The sequence below is a fragment of the Mobula birostris genome, chromosome 8 (genome assembly GCF_030028105.1).
Source record: "Mobula birostris isolate sMobBir1 chromosome 8, sMobBir1.hap1, whole genome shotgun sequence".
NCBI classification, from domain to species: domain Eukaryota; kingdom Metazoa; phylum Chordata; class Chondrichthyes; order Myliobatiformes; family Myliobatidae; genus Mobula; species Mobula birostris.
In genome coordinates, this window is record NC_092377.1 from 159,987,268 (window position 1) to 159,999,485 (window position 12,218).

The window sequence follows — 12,218 nt, forward strand, 5'->3', positions numbered from 1 at the left end:
CATTCTCACACAACGAGCTACAGTCTCATCAAAGTCTTGTTCAATTGCAATTAGTTTTCCTTATAACTGCTGTCATCTTTAAGCTGAAATAGTAGAAAGTTGAACCTAGGTTAACTTTTAACCTTTTCATTAACTGCACCTAGGTGCTATTGAGCTTACTGCCTGATCATCTAATTTATCAGCTTCCCTGTACTGTTGCTTGAAGAATCCTGTAGGTGTCATAAATTCCAGCTAGATCGTAGGAGAATTTCAGATTAAACTTCAATATGCTTTGCTCAGTCACCATGCAGCTACAATATCCTGCCTCGTGCCCAATTTGGGCTGGAGAAGTCACAGCTTTTGCACTGTGGTTGGAGTGCTTGCTAATTTTCAGCATATTCATTACTTCAGAATCTGGTTTATTGGCACTGATGCATGTCATGAAATTTGGGTGTTTGGTGGCAGCAGTACAGTTCAATACATTAAAAATACTATGAGTTACATTACGAGCTATTAAATATAAATAGCGAGGTAGTGTTCATGCACCGTTCAGAAATCCAATGGTGGAAGAAGCTGTACCTAAAACATTAGGTGTGTGCCTTCAGGCTCTTGTACCTCCTCCCTGATGGTAGTGATGTGAGAACAGGGCACGTCTTGGGTGGTGAGATTCATTAATGATGGATGCCTTTTTGAGCCATCACCTTTCAAGGCTGTCCTCAATGGTTAGGAGGGCTGTGCCCAAAACAGAGCTGGCAGGACTCCATATAATGTGCTCAAAGGTGTGGAGGGCTTTGTCCGTGATGGATTCAACATGTTCGAAAAGCAAAGCTTACTGCAAGTAGATGGCTGTCTTTCAAAGAGCATATGATTCGGATCTAGTCATGTACCATTCTCTAACCGGCAGTGTTTTTTTTGTATCTTCAGGGGTAAAGAAGAAGGCCAGTTTTATAACGCCGGTGCCAGGCGGAGTTGGCCCAATGACTGTCGCCATGCTGATGAAGAACACCATCATTGCAGCCAAGAAGCTTCTGAAGCAGATGGAGAACTGAATAATTTGCCATCCTGCACTGGAGCAGCAGAAGTGAGCTGGAGTGCCCTGCCAAACATTCCAATGTACTGTTTACACTTCCCAATACCAAAGGCTGATTGATAGCTGAGTCGTTATTTATTGCCCTGTCCTGGAAGTAATTGGGTTCTCCTGTTTGCATTGAATATAATTTATTTGGGAGGACCTTGGGACTAAGGCGTGTGCAATTTTATAACTTTGTTCCAAAGAGGCTTCCCACACCCATACTATTCTGTCAATTTATTTAGCACGTGTAAATAATACAACAAAAAGCTTGTTTTATTGCCAAGTTCTTTGAAGTTGCAGTGAGGAGACCAAAGTGGAGAGGGGATTCCAGAGTGAAAAGTTTGCGTTTTGAAGGCTTTAGTGAAGGAAACCTCACAAAAGTCTTGCTTTATAACCTCACAGGTGAATATTTTAAAGTACAGAATAGCCCAAAACAATAAATATGGGGAGTAGAATTATCTTTGCCAGCTGGTGCAGGAGCTGAATTTGTTTGGACAGTTTTGAACTTGAGCTCAGAGCAGATGTACTTGACTGCCTGTGCTGTTCTGAAAATGAGGTCAGTGTTTAAGTGTGTGAACCTGTTGGAATGGGAACTTCTGACATCGACTCTGCGTGTCAGCTGAAGCCCTGGCATTTCTTCCCTGTCCCGAGTATCTGCTTGTGATGGCTCAAAACAGTTTTCTCGTGTGAGGTGAGGGAAGTGTCTTGGAACGAGGATTAAAACGCTGAACTCTATTCCAGAAGTACTTAATGATGAATGTTGTTGGCAAAATAGGGTGTGGTCTTGTTTCATGCGGTACAAGACATTGCAGTGTGTTTGACATCACACTGGGCAGACAAGGTCTATCTGAACAAGACTCTTTTAGCTGAATGATTTGACAATAGTAACTATTGATCAATATGCAAAGAAGCTAGATCTTCAAGGTCAACTTAGTTAGTTTGATGGTCAATTTGTATAAGTTCGACATATTATTGTACTGATCGGCAATTTGTCGATGAGTTGCTGTACACTCCAGAAAAAAACCTGAATTGAATTGCTTGCCCTTGTATCCAACTATTGGCAGAAGCAGAATGTACGACATGCCCTGTCACTTGCCTAAACAAAGTGAGCTGTGCAATAAAGCTGTTCAATGTTCCAAAGTGAATCTGTCCTTGTTGTGAAACTGCCCTGAGACCAGAGACAGGCGAGATGTAGAGATGCTGCTGTTCTATATAGGTTATTATTTGCCCGTTCACCACTCTGTGCTGGGAAGGGGCTGTCACTTACAGTGGGCTTATGGTAACACTGGACAACAAATTTTTTCAAAAGTGTTGCTTCCTCAGAATTCTTTTTTGTTCATGATAACCTGCTTGAAGCTGAACATGTATATAATTCCAGACTACTTGTATCATGTAGGAATTTGAAGAAACAAACTAACTTTTATTGAATATAATGCGTTTAATTGACTAAGTGCTGTCGCTTTTCAATAGTTTAACTAAGCTAGAAGTGTTTTGTTCATAATTTTTGTTTGTACTTAGTGTCTGAGGCTTCTCACTTAAGTGTCCAACGAAAATCAGCCAGATTTGCAGGGAAGAAGTCTAAATGGGAATGCAGAAAATGAATCTTTAGTAGCATATTGCACTTCATGGTTTTGTATGCTTGAAGCATATCAACTAGTTGCATGTAGTTCGGTGCTCTGTAGTTGTCAAGAAAATTTTCAACAACATCCTTGAATGCCTTCCATGCAATTTTCTCTGGTCCATTGGAAGTTGTACTAATTGCCTGTCATTGACCTGTTTGATTTGTGGGGCAACAAAAATGCCTTCCGTAAATCTTGGTATCAATTATTCTAACTTGAATTATGAATTAAATGACAAGTATAGGTGATTTTTTTTTAAATTGGAGCGTGATGGGGAAATTTCATGGTGATTTTCATGATCAGCAGCCCAAAATCCATAAGTTACACCCAAAAGTATTTCGGAAGTAATATCTTTGTTGTCCAGTATGATCAATATTACCATCTAACAATGTGCTTCTAGAGATGGGGCTATGGGTTCTCTTTTGAGTGAAGTAAACAATTTTAAAATAAATTTCAATAAACTGCCTTACAAATTGAATTCCAGAGACATTTACAATGATGTCATTGGCTTAAAAATTCTTCAGTGCTGAGGGTGGTGCATGAAATTTGCATTGAATAATGAGGAATGGAAAGAGATGGTGCTGATGCTGGGATCTGACATAACACAACACAGTGGGTTAGTTAGTATCTGTGGTAGGAAATTGTCAGTTTACCTGGATTAGTGAAGGGTCTTGACCTAAAATATTGAGTCTCCATTTCCCTCCATTGATGCTGTCTGACGTACAGAATTCCTTCAGCATTTTGTGTGCTCCTTTGGCCCACGGTCTGTGGATTATCATCTACCAACTGGTTCAATTTAGTATCAGAATGTATACAATATACAACCTGAAATTCTAGCTCATCACAGACTTCCACGAAATAAGAAACCCCAAGGAATGAATGACAGAAGCATCAGAATCCCAAAGCCCCACCTCCCCCTCCCACACAGAACCATCAACTACCCCCACCCTCGACTGCACCAGCAATAGCACTGAACCCTCCACCCCACCATGTGAGTAGTAGCAAAACCCCCCCAGAGATCTTGATCGAGAGTCCATCAAAAACTACAGACAATATCCAACCCTTCGGCGCACCAGACAGGCGCTCTCTCGGCAGCGAGGGAGAGAGATCGCTCCTGCAACAGCAAGAGCCAGGAGACCAGCAGCTCGCTGTTCCGATGTTACAATCTTCCGCATCACTTCTCCAAGCCCTCCGACTCAGCATCAAAAAGAGAGGGAGAAGATTGCTTGAGTACAGGGCCCTTCTGACAGCAGCACACACCGCCCGCTGAGCCAACGTTTCAGTCGGTGATGTGGGCGAGGAACTGGGTCGTCTACAGGGCCGCACCTTGAAGGTGCACATCTAGTAGACCATTTATTGTTCCCACATTAATGCTTTTTTAAATTCCCACTCACCCACCTGCAATAACCTAACAACCAGCATGTCCTCAACACATGGGAGGAAACCCTTCCGCTAAGAGAGAAGGTGCATAAGAGAGAAGGACATAATCTCTGAGGATTGGACTCTGGCACCTTAAGTTTGTGGCTCTAACAGCTATCTCGGTGGCCCAAAGACTGTACCTCTTTAAAGCTTTGCTTGCTATGAGGCCTTACTAAAGACATTCTATCTGTCAAGCAAATCATTGATATATAACAAAAAAGAAGTGGTCCCAACACTGACCCTGGTGGAACACCACCAGTCACTGGCAGCCACCCAGAAAAGGTCCCCTTTATTCCCACTCTCTCCTGACCGTCAGCTAATGTTTTATCCATGCTAGTATCTTTCCGGTAATAACATGAGCTCTTATGTTGCTGAGTAGTGTCATATGTGGCACCTTGTCAAAAGACCTTTTGAAAATTCAAATACATAATATCCATCACTTCTCCTTTGTCTACTGTGCTCATTATTTCCTCAAAGAATTTCAACAAATTTGTCAGGCAAGATTTTCCTTTAAGGAAACCACGCTGACTTTGGGCTATTTTATCATGTGTCTCCAAATACCCTGAAACCTCATTCTTAGCAATTGACTCCCAGCATCTTGTCAACCACTGAGGTCAGTCAGGCTAATTGGCTTCTAACTTCCTTTCTTCTGCCTCCCTCCCTTCTTGAAGAGTGGAGTGACATTAGCAATTTTCCATTCCCTCAGAACTATTCCAGAATCTAGTGATTCTTGAAAGATCATTACTAATGACTCCTCGATCTCTTCAGCCACCTCTTTCAGAACCCTGGTGTGTACAGCATCTGGTCCAGGTGACTTATCCACCTTCAGACCTTTCAGCTTCCCAAGCACCTTCTCGCATAGTAACGGCAGCTTCACTTACTTCTGCTCCCTGACACACTCGAACTTCCAGCAAACTGCTAGTGTGTTCCACAGTGAAGGCTGATACAAAATGCTTATTCAGTTTGTCTGCCATTTCTTTGTCCCCCATTTCTGCCTCTCCAGCATAATTTTCCAGCTGTCTGATATTGACTCTCGACTCTTTTTTTTCTTTCTTTCTCCCCCCTCCCCCCTCCCCCCTCCCCCCTCTCTTTCCCCCTCTATCTCTCTATCTAAAAAATCTTATATTCTCTTTGTTATTATTGGCTAGCTTACCTTCATGTATATTTAATCTTTTTGTTCCTTATGGCTTTTTAATTGTCTTCTGTTGATTTTTAAAAGCTTTCCAATCCTCTAACATCCTACTGACTTAGCTCTATCATATGCTCTGTCTTCTGCTTTTATGACGACTTTGAATTCCCTTGTCAGCTGTGGTTGCATCGTCCTGCCTTTAGAATACTTATTCTTCTTTGAGATGCATCTATCCTGTGCCTTCTGAATTGCTCCCAGAAACTCTAGTCATTGCTGCTCTGCTGTCATCCTTGTTAATGTTCCCTTCCAATCTCCTTTGACCAATTCCTCTTTCACGCCTCTGTCCTCTCCTTTACTCCACTGTAATATTGATACTTTTCACTTTAGCTTCTCTTTCTCAAATTGCAGGGTGAATTCAATCATATTATGATCATTGTCCCCAAGGGTTTCTTTATCTTAAGCTCCACAATCAAATCCAGTTCATTACACAACAACCAATCCAGAATTGCTGATCCCCTGGTGGCCTCAACCACAAGCTGATCTAAAAAACCATCTCATAGGCATACTACAAATTCACTCTCTTGGGATCCAGAATCAGCACCACTCCAATTTTCCCAATCTACCTGCACATCAAAATCCCCCAGGACTATTGTAACATTGTCCTTTTTACATGCCTTTTCTATCTCCCATTGTAATTTGTAGCCCAAATCCTCACTACTGTTCGGAGGCCTGTACATAACTCCATTAGGGCCTTTTTAACCTTGCATTTCCTTAACTCTGCCCATAATGATTCTATATCTTCTGATCCTATGTCACCTCTTTCTGATGATTTGATTAAACTTTTTACCACCATGCTCCCTCTGCCTGTCCTTACAATACTTATGATACAATATTTATCCTTGAATGTTAAGCCCCCAACTATAATCTTCTTTCAGCCTCGACTCAGTGATGTCATTCCTGTCAATCTCTTAATTGCATTACAAGATCATCTGCCTTATTCCGTATACTGTGGAATCTAACACTTTCAGTCCTGTATTCATCTCCCTTTTCAATTTTATCCACTTGTTACACTGACAGCAAGTGGCCCGATCATCTGCCTGTCCTTCCTGATGGTCTCACTATACACTGCATCTGTTTGTAAACCAACTTCCCCATCCTCAGCCCTATCACTCAGTTTCCCATCCCCCTGCCAAATTAGTTTAAACCCTCCCCAACAGCTCTAGCAAACCTGCCTGCAAGAATATTGGTCCCGCTCGGGTTCAGGTGCAACCTGTCCCTTTTGTACAGGCCATACCTCCCCCGGAAGAGATCCCAATGATCCTGGGATCTGAAACCCTGCCTCCCACAATGTTTTGTCAGCCACACATTTATCTGCCAAATCATGCTATTGTTACCCCCACTGGTGCATGGCACAGGCAGCAATCCAGAGATTACACCCTGGAGGTGCTGCTTTTCAGCAATTCTACCTAGATCCTTCAATTCTCCTTTCAGGACCTCCTACCTATGCCTATATAGGCATCTGTTAGTCTCGTGAGACCATGGATTTGCGCCTTGGAAGTTTTTCCAGGGCGCAGGCCTGGGCAAGGTTGTATGGAAGACCAGCAGCTGCCCATGCTGCAAGTCTCCCCTCTCCACGCCACCGATGTTGTCCAAGGGAAGGGCATTAGGACCCATACAGTTTGGCACCAGTGTCATCGCAGAGCACTGTGTGGTTAAGTGCCTTGCTCAAGGACACAACACGCTGCCTCAGCCAGGGCTTGAACTAGTGACCTTCAAATCACTAGACGTACGTCTTAACCACTTGGCCACGCGCCAACACTACCTATGCCAATGTGTAGCAAGAATTCTGGCTGCTCACCTTCCCCCTTTAGAAGGCTGTGGACGCGATCCAAGATGTCCCAGACTCTGGCACCTGGGAGGCATCATATCATCTGGGTATCTCTATCGTGTCTGCAGAACCTCATGTCTACACCTCTGATGAAGGAATCCCCTATCACTGCTGCAGTCCTCTTCTCCCTCCTTCCCTTCTGAGACCCAATTGCTGTGGCTTCCCCCAGTAGGTCGGGTCGCCGTCCTCAACAGTATCCAAAGCAGTATACTCATTATTTAGGTAAATGGCTACCCATTTCCTTTCCCACTCCTACTCCTGACGGTCACCCAGATATCTGAATGTTGAAAGGCCTGAAGGTCTTGTGAGGATAGGTTGAGTGAGTCTCTTTGGAGTGATGGAAAAAGAGAGTTGGCTTGATAGAGGTAGACAAGCTAATAAAAGGAATAGATCGAGCCGATAACCAGAGATTTTTGTCCCAGGGTGGAAGTAGCAAGTTCTTTATGAGAGGGCAAAATTTTGAGGAAATTTGGAGGGAAGTATAGGAGAGGAATGTCAGAGTTAGTATTTTGTTTTACACAGAGAATGTGGGTATATCTGGTGTACTCCCCGGTGTGGTGGTAAAGTCAGAAACATTAGGAGCATTTAGGAGACTTTTAGATCGGCACACGATTGTGGGTTTTTGTCCGGGGAGAGATGAGGAGAGAAGTGGAGGGCAATGCAGGAGGGAAGGGGTAGATTGATCTTGGAGTAGATTAAAGGGATGGCACAACATTGTGGGCGCAAGGGCTTGTACTGTCCTATGTTCTGCGTTATAATGTTTTCCTCAGTCAACCAAAGCCTGTGCTGGTGCATTGAAAGGGCTGCGGAATTCTGTCATTGGGATTCCTGGCTTGTGAGCTCAAAGGGGAAAAGAGCATTCCAGGTAGTACTGAGGATCCCAAGACCAGGTAGCATTGCCCCTTGAACTGTCCGCCTGCCCCATCCCTTTGGCCACTCCCTATCAGTGGCAAAGTCTGCAGTTACGACACCCGGTTCTTTTCCCCGCATTGACCTCTCATAGCCATCTTGTAGCTCATGGAACTGCAGTGGAGGGGAGTCATTCTCAATCTTAAATCACTGCCTGACAAGAGCTTCTGTTGGTCTACTCCAACAGATCGGAACAGTCAGCTTCGTAATGGTGCTTCACTCCAAGAAAGTGGTGCTAGTCATCCTGTCGTCAGGGAGTCATTTTGAGAATGAGATTTAAGCTATGCTTGACTGAAAGAGGTCAGAGGGCAAAGAAAGCCAATCGCTGTTAGCCACATGACATGGCACATCTTATTGTTAGCATCAAAGGACAGATCCCTCCCTAAACTGAGATATTGAATCAGAAAGTTAAAACAAGCATCTGCAATCAATAGCTGGCTTGCAACATAATAGATATTTAAGTATTCAACATGTAGAGTTTCTTAAGCTGTGGTTTTGGGAGTAGATTATTGAACGCAGGGATTCCATTAAGGGCAGGATGGTAATGTTTGCCTGGCAACCAGTGAACTGTACCGCGCCTCTCAGTCTCAAGATGTTTCAAGGTGTCTCACTGCCAATGGCAGGTTTTTATTACACAGAGTGTGATGGTTGCGTGGAATACGCTGGGGTGGTGATAGAGGCAGATACATTAAGGACATTTAAGAGACTTTTAGATAGGCACGTGGATGAAAGGAAAATGGAGTGCAACGTGGGAGGGAGGGTTAGATTGATCTTGGCGTCCAAAACAGAGGGGGCGCTGTTGTAGTGTGGTGGACTGACCTCTACCTTGCTCTCGGACACCTCTTCGTACCTACCCCCTCGAACAGGACTCCACTCCAGACCATCAAAAAACTATCCCCGACACCATCACTGACCTCACCAGCTCTGGAGAGCTCCCATCCACTGCCCCAAACTCATAGTTCCCTTACCCCCTCACTGCTCACTTCTACCTCCTACCCAATATCCACAAACCTGACTGTCTGGGTAAAGCCTTTGGCTCTCCCTGTTCCTGCCCCACTGATCTTGTGTCCTCGCACTTCGACTCTATTCTATCCCCCTTGCTTCAGTCGCTTCTCACCTACATCCGAGACACTTCTCATGCTTTTGATCACCTCAGTACCTTGCAACTCCCTGGCCCTGACCGCCTCATTTTTAACATGGATGCTCAGGCCCTATACACCTCTGTCCCCAGCCCCCATCAAGAAGGGCTTAAAGCTCTCCATTTCCTTCTCGATAAAAGAACAAGCCAATTCCCCTCCACCACCATCCTCCTCTGTCTGGCAGAACTGGTCCTCACCGACAATTTTTCCTTCGGCTCTTCCCACTTTCCTCGGACTCGACGGGTGGCCAAGGGCACCCGCATGGGCCCCAGCTAAGCCTGCCCTTTTGTTGGCTATGCAGAACAGTCCATGTTCCAAACCATCCCCGGTAACGCTCCCCAACTCTTCCTCTGCTGCGCTGATGACTGCATTGGTGATGCATCATGCACCCATGCGTGAATTGAATTGAATTGACTATATTACTTAAATCCTTCAAACATATGAGGAGTAAAAATCTTTATGTTACGTCTCCGTCTAAATGTGCAATTATAGCAATTTATAATAAATATTATGTACAAAAGGACATAAATATTATAAATATTATGTATAATATAACATAGAAATACAGTTACGTCAACATAAATTAAGCAGTTTTATGGCCTGGTGGAGGAAGCTGTTGGTCCTGGCTTTTATGCTGCAGTAACGTTTCCCAGATAGTTGGGGTGACTCTGGTCCCCAATGATCCTTCGGACCCTTTTTACACACCTGTCTTTGTAAATGTCCTGAATAGTTGGAAGTTCACATCTACAGATGTGCTGGGCTGTCCGCACCACTCTCTGCAGAGTCCTGCGATTAAGGGAGGTACAGTTCCCATACTAAGCAGTGATGCAGCCAGCCAGGATGCTCTCAATTGTGCCCCTGTAGAAAGTTCTGAGAATTTGGGGTGCCATACCAAACTTCCTCAACTGTCTGAGGTGAAAGAGGCGCTGTTGTGCCTTTTTCACCACACAGCCAGTACGTACAGACCACGTGAAATCCTCGATGATGTTTATGCCAAAGAACTTAAAGCTGTTCATCCTCTCAACCCCAGAACCATTGATGTCTATAGGGGTTAGCCTGTCTCAATTCCTCCCGTAGTCCACAACCAGCTCCTTTGTTCTTGCGACATTGAGGGAGAGGTTGTTTTCTTGACACCACTGTGTCAGGGTGATGACTTCTTCTCCGTAGGCTGTCTCATTATTACTTGAGATTAGGCCAATCAGTGTACTGTCATCAGCAAATTTAATTAGCAGATTGGAGCCGTGGGTGGTGACCCAGTCATGGGTATACAGAGAGTAAAACTTAGTACACAGTCCTGAGGGGCACCTGTGTTGAGAGTCAGAGGACAGGGGTGAGGGAGCCCACTCTTACCACCTGCTGGTGATCTGACAGGAAGTCCAGGATCCACCTGCACAAGGCAGGGTGAAGGCCGAGGTCTCTGAGCTTCCTGTCGAGCATGGATGGAATTATGGTGTTGAACGCTTAACTGTAGTCCAAGAACAGCATTCTCACATAAGCATCCTTCTTCTCCAGATGTGTATGGATGGTGTGCAGAGCAGTGGCTATTTTGTCGTCTGTCGATTGGTTTTGTCAGTAGGCAAATTATAGGGGTTCAGTGTGGGTGGTAGCAAGCTGCAGATGTAGTCCTTGACCAGCCTCTCAAAGCACTTGCTTATTATTGAGGTGCGTGCGACAGGACGCCAGTCGTTCAGACATGTTACCTTGGTCTTCTTAGGTACAGGGACAATGAAGCAGGAGGGCACTCTACACTGGGAGAGGGAGAGATTAAAAATGACTGTAAGCACATCTGCCAGTTGCGCCACGCTCATCCTGTGTACTAGCCCTGGGATGCCGTCCAGTCCCGTGGCCTTGTGACTGTCTGCACATTGGAAACACCTGCGTACTTTGGCCTCAGAGATGACCAAACTGCCCAGCAATCCCCAATTTAACCCCACCTAATCATGGGACAATTTGCAATGATTAATTAATTAACCTACCAACCGGTACGTCTTTGGACTGTGGGAGGAAACCAGAGCACCTGGAGGAAACCCACCCAGTCACGCACTTAACGCGCACATGAACAAGCAAGGGCCGATATGGGCTGCCGGACAGATGGGGTTAATGCCAATTGGCATTGTGCTTGGCCCAGTCACTGTGGACTGAAGCGTCTTTCCTGGTGCTGTATCACACTTTATATTCTAACCACAGAGCAATGGGAATGGAGTCACATAGACAGTATTGTATTTCCAAGACCTTCAGTCTCAATTTCAGCTGGATTAGACCGTAGAATTGTTATTTTTCTTGTAGTTTAACTTCTGTATGCTTGTTTAGATTTTTCTGTAATCATCTGTATACATGTAATTGTTCAGTGATATTTCCAGTAATTATGGTGCTGTTGCATCTGTATTTTTCCAGAAACTTTTTATTTTCAGTGGTGTTTGTCATTCTATATGAATCTGGCTATCTTATAGTTTATCATTGAAATGTTCCCATAATCAATGGACTCACTTTCAGGGACTCATCTCATGTTAAGTTAGTTAAAGTTAAAGTCTGTCCTGAGCCTTTGTGGCTCATCAGGCCGGTGCTTATGCTGGTTTCCGTGGCCTGAAGCAACAGAGTGTATGAGACTCCATCCCCCCCCCCCCCCCCCCCCCGCCACCCCGGATAGGACGCCAATCTATCGCGAGGTTAACCCCCAGCATTTTGCCATTACCCATTTTCAGCTGGGTGGACTGGATGGTTAGGTGCCTTGCTTAAGGACATAACACGCTGCCTTGGCTGGGGCTCGAACTCACAACCCTCAGATCACTAGGCCAACGCCTTAACCACTTGGCCACGTGTCACACTCATCTCATGTTCTTGATATTTATTGCTTATTTATTTATTATCATTATTATTCCTTTCTTTTTGTATTTGCACACTTTGCTGTTTCCTGCACTCAGGTTGAAAGCCCAAGCTGGGCGGTCTTTCATTGATTCTGTTATGGTTATTCTACAGATTTATTGACGCACACAAAAAGAAATAATCTTAGGATTGTATATGGTTGTATACGTGTATTTTGATAATAAATTTACTTTGAACTGTG

At 44.5% G+C, this 12,218-nt stretch overlaps 1 protein-coding gene across 1 annotated transcript in view; it reads left to right on the forward strand.

Moving 5' to 3' along the window:
• LOC140201874 (bifunctional methylenetetrahydrofolate dehydrogenase/cyclohydrolase, mitochondrial-like) overlaps window positions 1–12,218 on the forward strand; it is a 48,532-nt gene extending 36,314 nt beyond the window's left edge. The window contains exon 8 of the mRNA XM_072266625.1: window positions 904–12,218. Coding sequence (XP_072122726.1) covers window positions 904–1,028 — 125 coding nt within the window. The 3' untranslated portion in view covers window positions 1,029–12,218. The remainder of the gene's footprint in view (window positions 1–903) is intronic.